Below are 22,330 nucleotides of genomic sequence, written 5' to 3'. Positions count from 1 at the left end.
GGGATAGAAAGAGAAATATGGGCTCTGGGGCTCCGGCTTTGAAAACCCCACCTTCAATCTCACTCAAAAGAACAGCAGAGAGATCCGTCCCTTTAGCAAGAGCATGTTGAACCTTCATTGGCCAAAAAGAGGCAGGAAAGTTTTAATTCTTAATGCAGGAAAATTCCCCAGGAGCCCAAGAAGAGCTTTCTTGCTAGATTGTGATAGAAAGCCCACTCCTTCATGTATAATTGAAGACATTTAGGATGGCATTACAACCCTTCCTGCTTATACACGGAACTGCCTCCAAACCCCGGCTAATGCGCGGCTCTCACAGAAAGCTCTCTTAAGCAATTAAAAATGGTTAATTCTGCTGCCGAGCAAGAGTGAGCTCATCCCAGCCTCTGGGTGGGATGGCCACAAGACATTTAGGAGTTACTTCAAGTGCACTCATTCTTCAAACTTTTCTCAAACTGCCCTTGCTGGATACGTAGGTGAGGCTCCTTAATTTTTTTTTCAAAACAACAAAAGTAATAACATGATTGTCTTTGATAAGCAATTCCTTTTAATTTATCCAGCTGGTTTCTAATTTGCCAAGTGTAGGAAGTAAAACTATATTATGCGTGGTCCCTAGCCCTCGGGAACAATTTGCTTCTGAATGTTTAATGCTAGAGGCCCCATCTTCCACAAAGAAGACCGAATTTAGTTCCCAGCACATACTTACTGCACTGGAGTGTTAGTTTGCATTACAACTGTGATATACACAGTCTCCAAAAATGGGGGGAAATGGTTACCTCATTAGGCTGTGTGGTTTAGAGCAGTGTCGTTCAAAGTGTGGTTCATAGACCAGCAGCACCTGAAAGCTTGTGATTTTGCCCTCCAGGGGACATTTGGTGAGTCTAGAGACACAGGTGGTTTTCGCAGCTGGAGACGGGCGTGCTACTGGCATGCAGAGGCCAGAGATGCTGATCAATATCCTACAAGGTACTGGACAACAAAAACAGCAACAACAAAGAATTCTCCTGCCCAAAATGCCAACAGACCTGAGGTTGAGAAACCTTGATTTAGATGAAAGTGAATTGAAAATAATGGGGTGGGAGAAGGAAAAGTAAAAGGAAAATTCTTTCAACCTGATAAATAATAGAGGCAAAAGAAAGAAAAAAAAAAACAGAAGTAAACATTGGCGTGAGAGACGTGGAACTTGAACTGTGATCCTGGAGGCTGTGTACCCTTTGGGAAGTTACTTACCCTCTCTGGATTTCATTTTAAACATCTATAAAGTGAAGGGGGAAAATAACATTGAGCCAAAAGAATGGAATTACTATCTATAAGGTTCTTTTCAGGATAGATGCATTATAATCTAGACAGTATTTCCCAAACTTGAGCATCCATAGATCACCTTCCTTGTGTTTGCCATATCTGAGTGCCATCTTTGCTATTTGAGATTTTACTTTCATTAACATATTTTATATTTTTGAATGTATTTTAAAAGGAAATCTTAGGTCACTAGCATTAGTTTAAAGCCACTCCTACTTGCCAGAACTAGAAGTAAACACAATGAAATGAAATCAATGTTATTAAATTCTAGCTAAATATAATACCATTGACTTCCCAGGACTTTGAGTGTGAGGTCAGCCCTCTCTTGATCAAATGGGAGATTAATGAGGGTTAATGGGTTAAAGACATATTAGCACCAACTTGAGCCTTTCTGAGCCACCTTCAATGGTCTTACATTCCACCAGTGGGAGGCATCTACAATTTGGATGATCACGGTATAGGGATTGAGTGGGCAAGCTTTGGAAATAGATCCATTTGGGTCCCAGACTCAACTCCAACACTCATTGGCTGTTGGATGTTGGGCAAGTGACTTAACCTTGCTAAGTCCCGGTTTCTCACTGAGAGTTAGTATCAGCACATAGAGTGTTGTGGTAGGCATCCTCTGGACCCCCAAAGATCCCTACCTTCAGGCATTCATACCTTTGTATAGACCCTTCCCTTTGAGTGTGTGCTGAACCTAGTGATTTGCTTGTAGCCAATAGAATACAGCAATAATGATGGGATGTCTCTTCTAAGATTAAGTGGCAAAAAGATTCTCCCTTTTTCTCTCTCCCTCTCTCTCTCTTTCTCAATCTCTCTCTCTCTGCTCTTGTTCTATAAAAACGAGCTGCCATGTTTTGTGTACCTTTATAGAGAGGCCCACATGGCAGGACACTAAAGTCTCCAGCCAACAGTCAGCAAGGACATGAGGCCAAGCCACAGCTCTGTGAGTAAGCTTGCAAGTGAATCTCCCCCCACATACCCATCCTTCCAGTCGAGCCTTAAAATGACTATAGCCCCAGTCTTGAGAGAGAGCCTGAGTAAGAGAGATCTACCTCAGCTGTACCCAAATTCCTGACTCACAGAAACTATGAGATAACACATACTTGTGAGATAACACCTATTTGTTGTTTTAAGCTGCTAAGTACCGGGATAATTTGTTATGCAGCAATAGATAACTAATTCAATGACTGAGAGTGTTATACAAGATAATGGCTTCCCATGCAAGGGAGAAGTCCTACTGGAAATACTAGTATCCACAATAGCTGCTAGAATTAATCAATGAATTCCATTATGAATATGAATGGACTACCCAAGATCCTCAGATGTTTGTGAACTAAGATGAACAAATAGTGCAACTGAACTTCAATCAAAAAAGAGAAAGTATAAAAGAAACAAAAATTATACTTAGTATCTTCAGAGAGATGCAAGAAGATATTTATTTTAAAACAATAATTATCGTTAATTATAGGCTCTACTAAAAAGGAGCTATCAGAAAACAAAAAGGAACTGTAAAAAAATTAAAATTTATACTACCTAAAATTTTTAATTTAGTGCACAGCCTGGGGTTAGATGAATACATCTAACTTTCCTTCCTGACCACCCCATCCTCTACTCTCCCAAATCACTATCACATTATCCTATTTTCTTTCGTTCATCACAAATTATAAGTATTTTATTTGTTTTGTCCATAAGCATAGGAATCATGGCTCTTTCGATTGCTACTATATCTCCGGCACCCAAAATACTGTCTGACACAGGGTGGCCCAATAACTATTTTTAAATGAATAATAAGGCTTAACTAACAGAGTATGATACAGGTTGGCAAAAATCCAGAGTATCCATCCTCCCTAACTTAGGTGCACCAAATGATATGCTCCAGATCCAGGAACTGAGCTCTTGCTCTCCAGGGCATGCTTCAGTGCAATCCTCACTACTCCATCTCAGTCTTCCTAATAACCCCCTTTCCAGACCAAACCTTCTCATCCATCTCCCCCAGTGAGAGAATTACTCTGATTGCAATTCCCTATTCAACTTTCAGCCTTTCAAGCCCTAAGTGGTTTGGAGTCCAGATTCTTTGGAGATAATTCTACTTCATGAGACTTCTCCCCCATCCTCCCAGCAGAGTTAGCAATAGAATACATGCTTTGAATGTCTCCATTTCATCCAGTGGGGCCAAGGTACTTTCCTGGGCAGAGTGGGGAGGGAAGGAAGAAAGGAAAGAGGTCTTATGTGCCTCCGTAAAATTCTCTGCTTCCTTATTTTTAACACAAAAGATGACAGATCCCCAAAATTATCCAAAAAGAGGAAAATCGTGCAATTATCATAAAAATTTTAAAGTCACCAAAAATGATTGAGCAGAGAGTTGCCATGTAGGAAGGGTTTCATATAGAGCATTAGTTTTTAAAAAAAATCAAGATACAAAATTGTGCATATACTTTTATCTCAACCGTAAGAAAAGTGTAGCTGGAGGCAAGGACTACAAGAGAGCATGAGAAAGGTCAAGGCTGAGGTATATTGGGGTACGGGTAGTTTTTTCTTATTCCCACCACCACGGTTATAGTTGCTAATTACTATGAGTGGTTCATTCATGAGCTATAGAGATGGCCCAAGACCCAGCATTTGACATCATTCAGTCAGCAAGAAGAGTGACAAGATGGACACTTTCTTATGAAGGGCAAATGGGGAAAGAATTACATTCTAAGCCTGTTTGAGTTTTATGTTCTTCTGTCCTGAAGTTGCTTCATTAAAAGTCATGGTTTAAAAAATTAATACAGAACCTGTTTCCCCCAATACTTCCTCTCCCCATTCTTGTTTTTTTGTTGTTGTTGTTTTTGTTTGTGTGTTTATTTGTTTTACCTTGTGAGAGGACCAGACTTTTTAGAAACTGGAAAGGTAAATGGTCTTCTAATAATATTAGCCAAAAAGATACTGTTCTGTTGTAGCAAACCCCTGAGACCACAGTTACTTTATGACTACTAAAGCCTGGCGCTGGAGACTAATGCAAAATTTGGCAGCAAATGCATTCGACCTCTTACCGTTTCCTAAAGATATGGACTCTCTTGCATTCTCACAGATCAGCAGTCTCTCTCTCTCCCTCTTTTTCTCTCCCTCTCTCTCTTTCTCTCTCTCCTTTTATTTTGGAATCCTAAACATAGCTAAGATTGAAAAGCATAGATTTCCAGCACATGTTTATAGATTCAACCTCGCTCCACTACATATTACAGATTTAGGGATCCACTGGGCATTGGGAAGTTGTCGTTTGAATCCATCTCGTGTGAAGCATCTCATCTCTATAGTTCATTGGATCTGTGGTTGTTTCCTTCACCTAAATTTTAATTTTACCTTTTGTACATATCTTATTATACAACTTCTCAAGAAGCCAATCTGAGCTTTCTCTGTGCTTTCAAAGACTGACATCTACCCTGTAAGATCAAGAGTCAAAGACATGATCATAAATGCAGACATTCAGGCACAAAAGATGTTCATCACAGCAATTTTTATAATAATAAAAGAAACCCACTAAAAACTAAGCTTAATTTCTAGCGATCAGGGCATAGTGACATAAATAATAATCCACTTAATGGGAAATTATGCAGACTATGGAAATATCTGCAAAGAATGCGAATCATCATATAACACTGAGCGAGAAAGAGAGGAAACAAAACTGTACGTAATCTCATTTTAGTGAAGGAAAATATATACATGTAGAAAGAAAACTAGAAAGAAATAGTTCCTTGTGTTTGAGGCAGTTACCATTGGGTGATACCATTTCTTGTTGATGCTTTTCTTCATTTTCTCATTTTTCTAGAATGAATATCTATTACTTTTACATTTAGAAGTAAAACTTTTTTTTAAAGATCAAAAAGGCAAGTTGCTACATTGGAATCCAGAAAGCTACAGTAAGTAAGCCTTTCCCCTCCTCTAGGCCAGCTATTAGGAAGTTGCTCTCTCCTCTCTCTCATCTTACAGAGGGAAGGTAGTGCCACACTATTAAGCAATCAGCCAGTAGGGTTCATCCAAGAGCAATAAACTGACCTCTCAAGAGAAAATTAGTGAAGCTCAGGAAATCAGAGCTGGAAACTACTACTGAGTGGTCTAATGCATCCCTCAAGAATCAGTGCCATATACATTACACTTTCTGGTGTGGGCACTTTCTTTTCTATTTCATTTTAAATGTTTCAAGTGATTGCAATTTCACTGCTACATTTCAGACCAGTCAACAAGCTATTAATCCATCTTCCCCGAACAGAACATAATAACTCCCACAAACTTCAGAAATGTCCATCTAACTTTCTGGCCTGGACCTGTTAGCTGAACAAGCATCTTAGACCTAGATCAAATCCTGGCACCTCCACTTAGCTATAAGACCTTACGTAAGTCCCTTTGCCTATCTGATCCTAGGTCTCCTCATTTGTAAAAAGAAAACCTCACCATCTACCTCACAAAAGTTACTGCAGGAATTAAATGAGATGATACATGTAGAGAATGCTTCGAGTGCAACATTAGTATTTAGTAAATGTTTGGCGATTCAGGAGTGTTGGACTAGTGTTGAACAGTTGTTTTCCTGGCAGAGGAAATAGTCTATGCTGAGTCAACAATCCCTTGTTTTGGATTTCCCTGGATGACACTAGTGGGTTAGAGTGGACAGCACAGTTCATGACCTTGAAAAACAAAACTTCATTTGGGGCCCGAACCTTGGGTTTAGTCACATCAACTAAATTAACCAGCCTCAGATAACCAACACGGCTCTGAGAGCACCCACTGGAACTTTTCATTGTTGATGAGAGCCAGAATCAGAACACTGGCCACGGGGCTGGGAAAAAGTAGGTGGGATGAAGAGTCACATCTGAGATGGAACCAATAGGGTTTGATGAATAGTTCACACAGAGGCTGAAGGAAAGAGGAGAATGACGCCCCCAAGATCCTAACTTGGATGACTAAATGCACAATGTATTCATTCCATGAATTATCTATTGAGCACCTACTAAGGGCCAGGCACTGTTCTGGGTACAGGCGATACTGCAGTGACTCAAACAGGAAAAAAAAAAAAAAAAAATCTCTGCCCTTGTGAACCTTTTTTTCTAGTGGTAAGGACAGGAAGTAAGTAAGTAAACAAAAAAAATAAACAAGGCAGTTGCTTACTGTGATAACTGCGACATAGGAAATAAACAGAGCAATGGATAGAGAATAAAAGGGTAGAGTCCACTTTAGATATGATGGTGAGGGAAGGCCTCTCACAGGAGGTTATGTGAGGTGGGTGGGTCCTGACAGATGAAAAAGAGAGAACAAGTAGGGGTGAAGCTTTCTAGGTGGAAGAAACAGCAGGTACAGAGTCTTGGGATGGGGAAAGGTTAGGTGTGTTTGAGAAAGGGGGGAAAAAGCCTACATAACTGAAGAGCAGTAAGAAAGGGGAGGGTTGGCAGAAGAGGAGATTGGAGAAATGAGCCTGCTCATTGGCCAAGGACCAAGCCTTGAGAAGTAGTTTCTTGGGGGAGACAGTGAGTTCCCCTTTGACAGCTTGAGTTTGAGACGCCTGAGGGCATCTCCAAACAAAAGACCCAGGACTGAGTCCTAAGAACTAGAGACAATATTAGTATTTGAGAAACTGTCTAATTGCAGCAGAATCACCAGGGAATGTTCTAAAAATACAGATTTCTCAGGATTAAAAACTACAGATTTCCGGGATGCCACCTTGGGAAATTCTAATTCAAGTAGGTCTTGGTCAAGATCTGGAAATCAATTTTTCAGTACTCCCAGGTAATTCCAGTCCATTCGTTCATGAAATATTTCTTGCATTCCTATTATGTGCTGGAAATATAGCTCTTGAATGGGTTAGACAGCTTACAGTCTAGAGAAAAAAAAAAACAGACAATGAACAAGTACACAAATAAATTGCAATTGTGACACACATGCCACAAAAAAAAAAAAAAAAATCCAAGCTGGTAAATACAGGATAATTATGGGGACCTATGCTAGATAAATCCAGAAAGAAGACCTCCCTTTGAGGAAGTGACTTGAGCTGATGACTGAGGAATGAGAAGGAAGAGCCATGTAACAGTCTTGGAGAACAGCATTCCAGGCAGAAGGAAAAGTCAATGCAAAGACTTGGTTGAGAATTCAGTAGATGAATCTCATCTTTGGGTTATTCCCACCTGATTAATCAACCAAAACGGGGGAGAGGGCATGGTGGAGAAGATACTATTTCATCTTTGTGTGCTCACCCAGCAAGCTATACTAAGCACAAACCTTGTATTGGGCACTGTGCCAGGTACTGACACGAAGATGAGCAAGATAGTCCCCTCTCTCCAGGGCTTTGCAATCCAATGAGGAAGGCGGATAACAAAATAAGTATGGCCCCATGAGATAAGTGAGGGCATCCCAGACACTCAGTTCATGTTCTGAGAAAGCCCAGCAGATGATTAATACTTTCGAGTACGATGATGTGAGCAACTGTTTTTGAGACTGCGCATGATAAAACTGTTTTCATTTCTTTGTGGTCCTGACAGCTCAGAACATCTGGATTTTGGGTAGAATATTTGAAACAACGGATATCAGGTTTAAGATACTGTATAATTTACTATAGTTCAGAATATAGGGGGAAATAGCATCCTAATAATAGCTAACATTTATTGAGCACGTACATTCACCTGGCTTAATGTGCAATCTCATACAGTCCTCACAGCGCCCTTATGAGACAGGCCCTATTATTAGTCCTCTTTTCCAGATGAAGAAATTGTGACTCAGCAAGGTGAAAGGGCTTTCTGGAAGTCACTCAAGTCAGAGGTGATGATTTCCCAGCTCTGACTGGGTTTGGAGCCTCCGTTCTGGTCCATACTGCCTGCCCTGAATGGCTTAGACACGGATGCAATTGCTGCCGTTGACTCAGTTCCCAAAGTGGATCCTCACTCTTCTCCCCATCCCAGTTATCCATCTGGATTGTCTACACCTGCCAGATCTACTGGCATTTCTCTCCAGGTGTCCTGCAGGTGGGAAAGTGGAGAGGAGACGAACTCCCCGGGAGTTCACTCGGGGGACAGAATGGACAGCACCTGGACAGGGCGGCGCCCGCTGCAGTGTCCCGAGCCCCGTGGAGTGGAGCTCGTGGGGAGTGTTGAGGCCAAAGCTGAGCACCTGGTCCCCGCCCACCTGTGGGGGAGGAGTGATTGCTGGGGCTTCTCATTCAAGGTCTGAGTAGAAGGGGCTGAGCCAGGGAAAGCCAATGAAAAGCTCCGGAGCCAGACAATTAAGGTAAAGTGTGGCATTCGAGAGGCAGCAGTCAGTCTGTTGCCAACTGCATCGGATGGGGCTCTGTCCCATCTAAATGCATTCAGATTAAGTGGCTTTAAAACACGAGCTGGTCATCTTCAGCCCACAGGCTGGCCAGGTGGAACTCGAAGGGCCTTCGCTGCCCTGAGCCTCCTCTTATTCCAGACCTCCCGGTGTGAGTCTCTGGGTGTGTCCACCAGGGAGTGGGGTGTCTTCGTCCGCCTTTCCCGCTTCTCAGGCTGCCTGGCTCCCTCTGTCCTGCCCCCACCGCCCTCCCTCCCTGTCTCCTTGCTGGGAGGCTCTTGGCCCGGGTCCCTGAGCCTGGGCGGGCGCTGCAGGGGTGAGGTCACGTCTCCCTGGAGCCCCGCGCCGCTGGCTTTTCAGAGCCTTGCCGGAGCCGGCGGCCAGAGCCCGAGACCGCGCCGGCCGTGCGCTCCTCCGCCCTCCCTGCGCCCGGGTCTCGCCCATGTCTCAGTACGCCCCCGGCTCCGACTTCAAGAGGGCTTTGGACAGCAGTCCCGAGGCCAACACTGAAGATGACAAGACCGAGGAGGACGTGCCCATGCCCAAGAACTACCTGTGGCTCGCCATCGTCTCGTGCTTTTGCCCTGCGTACCCCATCAACATCGTGGCTTTGGTCTTCTCCATCATGGTGAGTGGATTAGGGCCGGAGGCCGCCCGGGAGGAGAGACCCGGGCGGTTTTGCGCCCCTCCCGGGAACCCAGTGCGACTCTGCGGCCCCCTTCCTCACCGCCCCGCGCGCTAGGAGCTCTCTGCCCTCCGCACCCCCTCCTCATCTGCCTCAGGCTCTGGGGGTCTCCCCGCAACCATCAGCACCTCCTTGTTGGTGCTCAGAGCCCTGACCAAACCTCCCCCCCACGCTAGCTTTCTGCTCCTTTCCAGCGCCCACGGTGCGCGCGCTCTCCACCCCGGGGAAGTTCTTCCGTCGACTTTCCTGCTTCCCTCTTCCTCCTCTGACATTCCTAGGCACCAGCCCGGGTCTCCTCGACCCGCTTTTCGAGACCCCCAATGCGCGCCGCCCTAGCCCATTCTCTGAGTGCGCGGGCTCTATGTCCCCAAAACTGCTGCGACGGTGCTCCAGCTCCGCAGCGGCCGGGACTGTGTCTCAGCATAGGCTCCTTTCTCTCTTTGCTGCGCCGGGGGCACCGCCTCGGCCGCTCTTCGAGGGTCCCCAGGCGATTCCCAACGCCCCCTCCCTGACCCCCAGGTCCCGAGCTTTGGCACGGCACGCTCTCTCCGAGCAGCAGGTCCTTCTCGCTCCTTCCTACGCCCAACGGCCTTTCTGTGCCTCTCTCCGGCACCCCCTTTCCAGCGCGCCCGGGGCTGACTCGCACCCGCTACCTTTCCAGGCTTTTCTTGGGCGCCGCTGCGCCCCTCTCCCCAGCAAAGTCCTTGTGCCTTTCCTTCGTAGTTCCTCCCCCATTTGCTGCGCACTGGCCCTATCCCCGCCTCTCTCGGCGTCCCAGAGGGTTCCCAGGCGCCCCTCCACCGCTGTGTCCTGCACCCGGGGTGCTCCCGGGAATGCACCGGGGACTCCACGCTCGGTGCCGCTCTGCGCGCCCTCTGCGCCCCGTCCCCCGAGCCGCGCGCCCTAGAGGAGGGGCCGCCGGTGCCTCTAGTCTGCCCTTCCGGAGCTCAGCTCCGCGGCCCTCTGCAACCCTCCTAGGAACCCTCCCGCGATCCCCACCGGGAGGGCGACAAGCGCCCGCTAGGTCCGGGCCTTATTGACTGGAGCAGCTGGCCCGGGGGTGGCGGCGGGGTGAGCCTCGGACCGGCTCTGTCCCGGGACAACCCTTGCAGTTGCGCTCCCTCCCCCACCCGCCCACCTCGCCTCCGCTGGACAAGGGAACTAACTCTGGCCACAGAGAGTCCTGATTCAGTTCGGTGAATAGCAAGCCGCCCCTCCTCCCGCCATCAAGTCCCCCACACTTGTCCGTGGCACCATATTCGCTTCGAGGGTTCCCGCATACTCCATGTGCACCCGCAATATGCCCCTTCCCAAACCCGGTTTGTAGGCTGGGTCTGCACCGACTTTCAGGTGAGCCGTTTACACTGTCTGGGTTCAAATCCCAGGTCCACCGCTTTCTGGCTGTATGATCTCGGAAGTCCCTGCATCTCTGAAGCTCAGTCCCTTTGTAAAATGGGAATAATCACAGCCATATTTCTTGGAGTTGGTGTGCGCATTAATGACATCATAATCGTAAAGCACTTAGAACAGTGTCCAGCATGGTACTATTATAAGATCTGGACTCAAATGTCGTTTCTAGTCCCCCTTCCTTGCTGCCTTTTGCCCAAAGAACTTCTCCATGTGATATTTTATTTTACATGTGTTTACTGTCTCATTAGAGTCTAAGCTCTATGAGGGCAAGGATATTTGTTGGTTTTGTTTGTTACTGTCTTCACCTGGAGTGGAATCTGGCATGTGGTAGATGCTTAAATATTATGAAACGAATGCATGCATGAATGAATGATGTCACTGAATCATTATGTCTGCTTTAATCCTGCTGCTTTTTCTCATACCGAAGCCCTGGAAGCCATCGTATCCAGTTCCTTAAAACCAACTAGCCAATTTCCTCCCTTCCTTCCTCTCCCCAGATATCCGGTCTTGAGGCATTTTGCAGAGAGGCTGGAAATGAGGCTGCAGCCAAATTCTCCAGGCAGCAGCAGACTCTGGCACGGGTGCCCACATTCTAGCCCGGTTTATTAGCCAAGCAGCCAAGTCACCCCTTTCCCAGCGCCACTCCCAAAACGGCCTGCAAAGGCTCTTTCCCTCATTGGTCTGAGATGAACTAACATCCCAGCTGCTGGTGACAGGTCAGATACTAATGATGCCACTTGTTGTGCCCTGGGGGATGAGGTTTGTACATGCTTTGAATAGAAACCTCTTTTTCTAATCCCCACATCCCCATTCCCTCCCCCAAGACCTTTTTCAATAGCTTTACAGCAAGAACAGACACTGGAGACAGCAAGTTGACTATGGGCAAGTTTTATACTCCTTTAAAGCCTTGGTTTCTTTATCTATAAAATGGGACTGTGAAAGCTGTTTTAAGTTGAGTGAAAGTGTCATAAGGATGAAACAAAACAAAGCATATCAAGCTCCTAGCACTATGCTAGGTACGTGCAATAATTGCCAGCCAGATGTATAGATTTGGAGCCTGGAGACCTCATGTCTTACACATGAAAACAAACAGAACACCAAACAAGCAAAACCCAAATGCTAAAAGGCGCCTCCTGCACCCTCCCTATTGCACTCTCCCTAAGGTGCTGGAAGTGTTTTCCCACTGATAGAGTGCGGATCTGGACTTGGTAAGTTTTGTCACAAGGACTCTGAAGTCCAAAGGACAAAGAGGAAGAGGAAGGAAGGGTATGAAGAAGAAAGGTGGCCGACCAATTCTGTCAGTTTGATGCTTTCTTTAGGGTGTTTTGTGATGTTCAGTCCTGACTATTTTCAAATCTCATTTATCTGTAATTTATAGTAAGTTCAGACCCAGCAACAGTGTGGCTGGGAGTCTCCACTGGGGATTGGGCCATTCCCCATGGAGGCATTTGGAAATGTGGGGGAGAGGGGGCATCTGTTGTGGTCTCCATGATTTGGGGTGCTGCTGGCTTTGGAAGAGCCAAGGTACTCATGCCCTGCTGTACTAGGGACTGTCCCCCAATGACAAATGGACACAACCCCAATACCAATAGCACCCCAATTAAGAAGCACTGTAAGATAGCACAAATTGATGTTAACATGGAGATGTGGAAGACAGGCTCAAAATAATTAGTTCTTAAAACAGTAAAAAGAGCCAGTAATCTCAAAACAATACCTTTGTTTGTTAAACCAAGTCTGAGAAGCCTTCGATAAAATTCCAAAAATTGGGGTAGATGAAGAACAAAACTGGTTTGAAAAATACACATTTGATAAGAGTGTTCTTCATGCTGTGGGCATCCGTGTTCTCTCCACCAGCCCATGTGGACCCAGGGGAGTCCTGGGGTAATGAGGCGGCACAGACTAACATGTCTTGTTGTACCAAAATATCGGAGGGTCAGGCATTGTCAGTGGCAGGGACACAGAAGTGTTTGTTCCTTTATCTGTTGAAAGTCTATTTGTTGAAAGTGCACTTAACCTGTACTCAGTTTGGGGGACACACACGTATGTCAAGAATCTCCCCCCAGGCTGGGCTATGCTAGCCCATACTGCACCTTCGTGTGAGTTTGAATGTGGCACGTTTCCTCCCTGCAGACACGGCCCTGCGCCAGGGCACACAGCTTGGTAAGTGGAGCCCAGGTTGGTTTTCAGGCGTCGTTCATTATGTTCCCACCCATCCCCAGCTATCTCCGTTTATTCTATCTGAAAGGAACTCCATGATTTCCTAATATGGCCTTCGATCCTGAAGAAAAAATGTTTGTTCATTCAATAAACATTTGTTGGGCACCTATTATGTGCCAGGATCTGTTCCAGGCATTCCCTTATCGAGCGGTAACTAAGGTTAGAGAGATCTCTGCCCTCCTGGATCTGGAAGAAGTGGAGTTCCAGGCAGGTTGCAGGAGTGTTAGCAAATTCAGGATTAGTTCACCATCTACTGGTCATGTAGCTGGAATTTGCTACCTGACTCAGGAGACTGAAGGTGAGCCGGTGCCAAGCCTCAATTCTTGATGACATCATGATGCAATCATTTGCACGACCAAGCTAATTGGTTACTCTAATCATAGAGGCAAAATAGCCAATGACTTTTGATTGGATGGCTTATAAGCTGTCATCAGAACTTTTCCCTCCCACCTACAGAACTATTGAGGTTCAATTCTTTGTCTTTTTTTTTAGTTGCCATGGTTGTGATTTCATGCAAGTGTCTCAGTCTTTCTGAAGCTTGGTTTTTCCGCCCTGCAAAATGGCAGTTGTGATAGGATTTACGCAAGTACAATTGTGGAGATTAAATGTTAAAAGTTAAAAGTTTTCACCTCACTTCCTAGAACACAGCTAGAACTCAGTAAGTCTTGATAATGATAATGATGATGCTGATGGTGGGATTAAGATGTGTACATTCTAGGGATATAGGCCGTTACTTTTTGCAAAAGCAGTTCTATGTTTGTATTGAGATCAGCAAATTTGATAAGAATAAAAACAATGACATGTCACTGGAATAAATATTTGCTGCAGCCTGAGGGTAAATATCAAGACAGCCAGTCTCACAAACCCACAGAAGCTACAGTGATAAGGGACAGTTAGTCCAAAGCTTTTGTCACAAGCCATTACCTGGTCATGGGCTTGGCACAGTAAGCCACAGCCCTGCCCCAAGCCTGAACACACCTGCTCTGGAAGACAAGGTCAGTTGTCAAAAAGAAAGTAAATACTCAAAGGATGAAAGAGAAGCCAAACTAAGTGTTCTTTCCATCTGATCCAGGCTCCACCAGCAGTTGCAAGTGGACTTCAATTAGGTTCAGAGGGAAGTTGGTTTTTGTGTTTTTGTTGTTGTTTTGGGGGTTTGGGAGATTTGGTTTGGCTTGGTTTTGGTTTGTTTTTTGGTGAACTTAGAAATAACAGGTCTTGGTCCAGACAGCTGCCCCAGAGGGCTTGACGCTGCCCTCTGGGTTGGAGCTCTGAATGCTGACTGCTATTCATCGGATCCCTCCATGTGATTTCTCTCAATGTTCTCTGGCTCTTTCCACGAGATTGTCACCTGAGAAATAGGATATTAATATTATAGACTCCTGTGACTTATTTCTTATGAATTTCTGTGCTTGAAGCTCTGAAGAGCACTCGGATAGTTCCAGACGATAAAGACCTTCTCTGAAGTGTGTCATCTTTTGAAGGCTGTGTTCAGGATACCCAGAGATTTTGCAGATCTGCATGTCGCCCAAGCGGCCCTGTCTTGTCAGCTACTTTCATGAGTTTCACAGCTATGTGGGAGAGGGTGGCCACTGACATTTGGTATTTGAAAATCTAGAATCTAAGCTGCTGTGAGAGTCCTTTCAGGCCTAGATGTTTGGAGATACAGACTCCATCTATTTCAAGTTGTTAATCTGTGTGTTCCTACTGAAGAAAATACATTTTAAAGCCATCTAAATTTTAAAGGCTGTTATAGATGAAATGCTATAATGGCTGGATTTGTCATCACATAGTATGGGGACAGAAATAAACAAGATTTGCCATTAATGGATAGTTGTTGGAACTGGGTTATGGGACCATGGGGAGTTATTTTATTATCCTGTTAATTTTTGCATACATTTAAAATTCTTCATAATAAACAGCTTTTTATAAAAAGAGAAGGAAGGAAGGGAGGGAGGGAGAGGAAGGAAGGAAGGAAGGAAGGAAGGACGAAAGAAAGAACATCCTTTCCAAAGTCATTAAATACTGCCCAAATGAATGGCAGGTAAGATAACAAGGCAGCAGCTATTAAATGAGTTGGCCAAAGAGGTCATAGTTGAGGCATGGAGTTTATCATTAATTAATTAGCAAACTATTTCTGATTTATAAGGTACAAATATTGATGTTGACTTCAGAGAATGCCTCCAAATAATCCTCAAGGGAAGGCCAGGTGGGACTCACATCCTAGAACGGTGCTTCTCAAACTTTCATCACCCAGGGATCTTAAAATGCAGATTCCACTCTTTTCTCAAGGCTTAGCTAGGGGAAAAAAAATCACCACCTCCATGAAGCCTTTCTTGATTACCTCCTCTCTCTCTCTCACCCAAGGTTGTACCCCACCATACTCTGAACAGACATCCTCTCAGATCACCTTTACTTCCCTGCATTGACCTGTGTATGTGAACCCCTTGAGGTTGCACTGTTAGCCCTGGCACCTAGCACAATGTCAGGCACACAACATGTAGCAAACATTTGATGGGTAAATGAATGAATGCATGAGTAAATGGCTACGTAGGCCTCTGTCTGCTCCTACCTTTGTCTCTGAGGATTCTCTTCCCTTCCCCAGCTGTGTTTAGCATTTCTGCCAAAACTTTTTTGGAAAATATCCGGGAGACCCAGGCAAATGCTAGGGGTCACTGAGAGGCTGGCCAAGGCTTGGTTCCCAAGGGCAAGTTTCCTGGCTAACGAAGAACTCACTGATATCCTTACCCTGCAGACCAGTGGATCCACATTTAAAAATTGGTCTCTGTGCCCAGCTTGCTAGTTCAGGACATGACGCTCTTCAGTTCAAAGCCCCTCATCCGAAATCTGAGCCTGAACCTACCCAAAAAACTCCAGTTCTGCAAGTTCAGGAATTAAGCTAGGATTTCCAAACTGTGCTTCTCAGATGCCTGGTTCTGCCTGATGTTAACAAATTTTACCAAAACAGGTGCATGGGTGAGGATGGATGAAATTGAGCAGTCAAGTGCTAAGTTAAGCAAAAGTAAATTGTCTCTTTTCCTTTGGAGTTTCTTGGAGCCTTCGGCAAACCACTGTGCCTATGGCTTTTGATGGAACAGTCTAGTATGGGGCATTTACCAGGCATGTTTCCCAGCATCCTCGGATCATAGGGCTAAACGCCATAGAACACATTTTGGGAAGTACTGTTCTTAATGGTACCTTGGTTGTCACTTTAATAAGTAGAGCCATTGTTGGTATGGCGGTGTTGCAAAGTGCTCCAGCCCTAAAACCAGCCTCTTCCCCTATCTTCCAACACAGGTGTTTCTGATGAGCCTGGCTTGGTGGCTTGTGCCTGTAATCCCAGCAATTTGGGAGTCTGAGGTGGGAGGATCCCTTGAGCCCAGGAGTTCAAATCCACCCTGAGCAACATAGGGAGACCCCCGTCTCTAACAATTTGTTTTAATTTTTAAAAATTAATGAATCTCCCTGGCCAAACTTTTGCTGATTTTCTTCCTCCCTCATTCTCTTTTTTCCCACAGGTGAAATTCAGAAACTTGTCTCTCCATTCCCTTTACCCTTTATATCATATCTCTTATTCCTCAAACTGAGGGAGACCTTCTATATTTAACTCCCTCTTCTGGTAATTTTATTTGTTCTTTGCTGCTGGTAATTTTTATAGCAGGGTGATATTGCTATTATTGTTGCTGCTGCTGTTATAACATTCATACATGTGTGTTTACTTTTCAAAGCATTTTCATATTGACACTTTCACTTGTTCCTTGCAGAATCCCAGCAAGGTACATAAGAAAGCTGTCCTTATATATCCATGAGAAAACCGAGACTTTCTGACAAAATCAAATGTGACAGTCCTTGCCCCCATGGAGTTTACAGTCTAGTCTATTGAAGCTTTTATAATCAGATGGCTATGCCTTGCCCTTTGATATTAACAAAGGAATAGAGCTTTGAAGTCCTGAAAGCTTTCTCTTTCAACGGACTTACCCCATCAATATAAGAAGCATCTTATGAGACTCTCAGTCAAGCCTGGCATATTTCCTCCCTAGCTTTTGACTGTAATGACAGACAGCCAAAAGGACAGTTCTCACTCGTCCTTGAAGATAATTATGGGGAGAAAAAGTCCAAAAGCCCAAGATGCAGACAGATGAGCATGAATGAATGAATGGTAATGAAGAAGAAATGCATCCTGTCATCTGCAAGCCCAGTCTTAGAAGTCCCAGCACTACCTTTAGGCATAGAAACTTACGAGCAAGCAAAATCTAAATAAGAAACCCCAAAGTCATCTGAAAATTCAGGTGTTATCACTAAAAATACTTACTAAGTGCCCACATACATCAAGCATTTTGATAAAAGCCTGCCATCTAGGAGTTTGGGATCTAAAGCAATATTGATCTTTTATGTTATTATACCTGTACAAAAATATCTCAGACTAGACTATGTTCAGGCATGGATGTAAGTCTACAGGTGGCAGGAGGGTGGATGAGGTGGAGGGGGAGAGGAAGAGACAGAGACAGAAAGAGACAGGGACAATGAATGAGACAAAAAGAAAACCTCACTTTCTCCTCTCTGGCCAAATATATACTAGAGATAAAGCAGTGAAGAAGATGAGGATGGCTTTGAAAGAGAAAAAAATTGGTTTGAAGAAAAGGGAGCATATTTCAAAATTAGGATTTCAGTACTGACAGCTCTACCGATCAGAATATTGGCATATTCACAATAGCAAATAAAATTAAAAATACCAGAAACAAACTTAGGAGCCATGCAAGACCCATACGAAGAGACCTTCACCAAGAGATTAAAATGTAAAAACATTAACTAAACGGAGAGGCATAATATTGCATATTAGATGTTCATTCCAGCATTAGTTACAAAGTAAATTATAAAATGAGTTATTATAATAAATATGAAGCATGGTGCCTAGCACAGAGTAACTGCCTAATAAATATTTGATGTTGCTGTTATACAGAAATTGAACATAAATGTTGATTCTAACATAGGAGATAGACTAAGTAAATTATACATCTGCTTATAACATCGACTATTGCATAACTGTTAGAATCGTGCTTTTAAAGAATTTTTATGATGCAGGGAAATGCTTGCTTAGGGTAAAAGATCAGACAGAAAAATAGTATAAAATACAAAATTGTGTGTACAGTGTGATCCCACGTTCTTTAAAAGTATCCACATACTCATATACATGCACTTGCATGAAGTATTCCAAAATGTCTACATCAGCTTTGGGGGTGCCTGACAGTGACCCCCATGCCCAATGGAAGCAGTAGCCAAGCCATGCCGGCGTGACACCAGATTAGACTTGTGTGTGGCCTGTCTTCCCCACGCTTGGATGTAAGTTCCTGGAGAGCTGGTACCGTGACTGTCTCGTTGGACATACAGGGGGTCATTGTAGGCTGTAGTTGTCCTGTGCTGCCCGTGGAGAGATGGGCAGGTCTGTTCAATTTCAGGGCAGAGTGTCAACAAGCCCCTTGCTGGAGAGGTATGATTAAGTCTTGCAGAGTTTTTAGTGAAACTGCCTTCCGTATCTGCTTGTGGTCACTCTCTCCTTTGGCCCCTGCCATGAACACTGGGCAGGGGACAGATTCAAAGGCAGACACCGTGTTGGTTCAGGCTCTGAACTCAACTCCTGAGTTTGAATCCCAGCTCCCTCCCTTACCCTAACTTCGCTGAGCCTAGATTTCCGCACTCCTACTGTGGAAAATATTAACAACAATCTCTTTGCATTATTTTCAAAATTAAATGAGATAATACCAGACCCCTTTACACTCATTATCTCATTTAAGCCTCACAACCAGCCTGTGCTGTAGATAGTATTATCCTCATTTTACACATGAGGAAAACTGAGTTCCAGAGCCTTCACTGTGAGGCCTTATTTTCCCTCGGGTTTGGCTGCTACCCTATTAAAGATCCATATATCTATCTTATGACATTGTCTAATACAATGGGGCAAACTGTAATTCACATGCATTTACATCTGTGTAAAATATTGGCAGCTGTGGGGAGGAGCTTCCATTTAAAAGAAAATTATCAGTAACTCTGGCTTATGGAATAAAGGCTCAACAGCCTATCAATTCCTCCCCACCACAGGGTTCTGTCTTATTTCCTTCCTAGCGCTTTTCCCTGCTTGAAATTTCAATTTTTAATGATGTGTTTGAGTGCTAACTGTATGGCTCTTTCAACTCTTTGAGGGCAAGGACTTTGATTCATACCTGGCTGGTAGACCCAGCACTTACCGCAAAGCCAGTATGGAGTAGTGTCTTAGGAGTTCTTAATGAGTGAATAAATACATAGGGAAAATGACTTACCATGTTTTAGTTATTTGGGAAATATCACATTAGATCTACTATCTCCCTTCTTATAGCTGAAAATAGACAACAGTTTCCATTTAATACATGTTAGTGATGTGCCAAGCACTATGCTAACATTTTTCAGTGTGCTCATTCATTCAATTTGCCTGGCAATTCCAGGAAGTAGGTACTTCTTTTATCATCACCCCCATTTGCAGAAGCGGAGACTATGGCACAGAGAAGTTAGGTAACTTGCTCAAGATACGACAAGTAGAGAGCAGAACTGGCATGGAATCCAGGCAGATGGGCTCAGAGCCCCCACACTCAACCACCATGGCACTGTACCTTTCAGTATTAGGGGAAAAAATCTCAATCTCCAAGGCCAATGGTACCCCACTTTATAAAACAATTGGAGGATGCAACCATAGCACTTGCCTTTGAGAAACCTAAGACCCAAATGAAGTCCTGTCTGTAGGACTCACACAAAATCAAGTGAAAGCTACAAGATTAATCTAATCTTCCAGATCTGTAGATAGAATGATTTTTAGTAGTATGGAGGACAAAAAAAATCAGGCCAGGCATGGTGGCTCATGCCTGTAATCCCAGCACTTTGGGAGACCGAGGCAGGAGGATTGCTTGAGGCCAGAAGTTCAAGACCAGGCTGGCCAACATAGTGAGACCCTGTCTCTACAAAAAAATTTTTTTTAAATTAGCCAGGCATGATGGTGTACACTCGTAGTCCCAGTTACTCAGGAGGTTGAAGTGAGAGGATCACTTGAGCCCAGGAGGTTGAGGTTGCAGTGAGCTGTGATCATGCCACTGCACTCCAGCCTGGGCAGCAGAGCAAGACCCTGTTTTGAAAGAAAAAAAAAAAAGTTCAGATAGCTAACAGAATTAATTGCTTCAGGATCACAGAAATAGAATAGAGCACACAAGCCACCATCAACTGTCCAAATGGCTAGATATTTGGATATTTGGGCAAACTTGTAAGAAGGCTGTTTCCAAACAAAGCATTGGAAAAGAAAACCTGGGGCTACATGAATTTTATTCCTTTTTATTGGAAATGTATATTAAGGGAGTGCTAAATGTCAGACCCTCCATAGACACCTGAAATAGAGTAGTGAGTAAACTGAGACATGGTCTATGCCTTCATGGAACTCACAGTCGGGTGACAGAGACACTCACTCAAAAGTCAACGGGCAACTGAGTAAAATAACTATGACTCATCCAGAGCCATGAAGGAAACAAAAGGGGGGCTGAGTCAGAACTTAGTGACTATGGTCAGGGGACCCACTTAAAATGGGGGGACCTGAGAAGGCTGCCCTGAGGAAGGTGACATGTATAATAAGCCCAGACCGGGAGACTGGGCAGGCACTGGCCACGCGAGACAGACAGGGAGCAGAGGAAATGACCTGGGCAAGGAGAGGGGACAGGAAGGGGGAGGTGGTGAGCAAGGAGGCAGGCAGGGGCCAGCCCTGCAGAGTCGGGAAGGGCAGAATGAAGAATGTGAGTCTCTCCAAGGGCAATAGGGAGCAAAGGAGGGTTTATAGCCACGGCCACACAGAGTTGCTGTCCCCTCCAGCCACACTCGTGATCTGTGCTGTGTTCTCACAGGGCTTTATCAGATATCAGGAACTTTTCAGAAAGGCTGCTTCACACTGAGATGTCACTGGCTGCTCAGGCTTCACTCTGTCACCTGTCCCAGGTAACAGCAATACACCTTCTGTGCCATCCCAAGGAAGAAGGGGATATAATGGCAGAAACTGAGGTCTTTTTTTCGTAACACTAGGCACCATCATAAAAGACATAATTGGCCATAGGGAATATGGAACGTACAAAATTATATTTAATAGCTCATTTGTTGTCATTGTCACCAATCAGCCTATGACATAATAATAATATCAATAACAGCTAATGCTGATTGATGCTATTTCCCAGGCACTGTTCAAAGCATTTTACACACGTTAATTCGTTTAATCCAGGATGACCAGGAGGCTAAAGTAAAAAATAACTGACAATGTCTTCCCATTGCTATTATTTTGTGTTTGGGGACTAATTTGCACCAGGGTTGGGAACCACCAATAGAGTTTCATCTCCCGTCTACACTAGCAGCAGCCCCATAGGTGATGTTGTCTCAGCTGGGGTGTCATGTGGGCTGTAGCAAGAATCCTGCTCCAAAGACCAGAGGGAAAGGATGAAGTCCTTTCCGTATTTTCCTGGCTTCACCATTTGGTGTGAAGTGGCATGAACTCCTATGACGTTAGACCCACCAGTATCCAAAGCCAGTTATCAAGGTTTATGGAGTTATTCTGGTCTCTTCTTCTTTGAGGTGTGGATGCCGGGAGTTGCCGGTACCTTCTGGCAGGTAGCCAGGAGTCTCCACCGCCTCGCAGCTGTCTTGCAACTCCCTGCTGCAGCCTTCCTGAGGTTTAGCATAGATAGAAACAGTCACCCTCGCTTCTGGCCCCGGACCAGCTTTCCTTCTGTGGGTCCTCGGGTATCACGTATCCATCCAGGGAAGGGGTGTATAAATAAGTCTGAAATGACCAGATGCAGTGACCATGATATCATTAGTATTTACTACAGGAGACAGGAACTCGCCCACTTCTCTGTCAAAGTGTGACCTTCACCAGCTCAGGGCACCTCACCAAGACCTGGCAGGTCTTGTTAGGTTTTGCAATGACTGTCACATTTTGCCAACATGAGCCCGTGCCCAGAGAAAAGAGAAAAGGCACCGCAGAAGAATCTTGAGTGGCTTATAAAATGTGTGACCAGAGCCCATTTGTTCTGTATTCTCGTAAATGTTCATTTGCATCACAGAGGAAAATAAAACCTGGAAAGAAACTAACGGGCCTTCCTTTTAACGTATTATACTTTGCAGGGTGAACAGAGACAGCCACTCGCTGCTGAGCGCCTTAAAATAAATTTGGTTGGTTTATGAAATTATGAGATCTATAGCTTAGAAAGGAGCTCCAGGCACTGTCCAAGTGTCACAAATATTAGTGAAAAGACAGGGTTTGGGGGAAGAGTGTGACTTATAAGGAGTAACAGAGGGAATTTCTTTGTGATGATGGAGCAGTTCTAGATCCTGGTTACTGAAATCTACATGGGACAAAATCTCATAGAACTGTACACA

General features: G+C 44.6%; 1 protein-coding gene across 1 annotated transcript in view; it reads left to right on the top strand.

Moving 5' to 3' along the window:
• Nucleotides 1–8,977: 8,977 nt before the first annotated feature.
• TMEM233 (transmembrane protein 233) overlaps nt 8,978–22,330 on the top strand; it is a 28,287-nt gene continuing 14,934 nt past the window's right edge. The window contains exon 1 of the mRNA XM_045534696.1: nt 8,978–9,217. Within this exon, the coding sequence (XP_045390652.1) occupies nt 9,032–9,217 (186 nt within the window). The 5' untranslated portion in view covers nt 8,978–9,031. The remainder of the gene's footprint in view (nt 9,218–22,330) is intronic.

This window comes from Lemur catta, chromosome 21 (assembly GCF_020740605.2).
Source record: "Lemur catta isolate mLemCat1 chromosome 21, mLemCat1.pri, whole genome shotgun sequence".
Classification (NCBI taxonomy): Eukaryota; Metazoa; Chordata; class Mammalia; order Primates; family Lemuridae; genus Lemur; species Lemur catta.
This window is presented reverse-complemented; position numbering and strand designations above follow the sequence as displayed.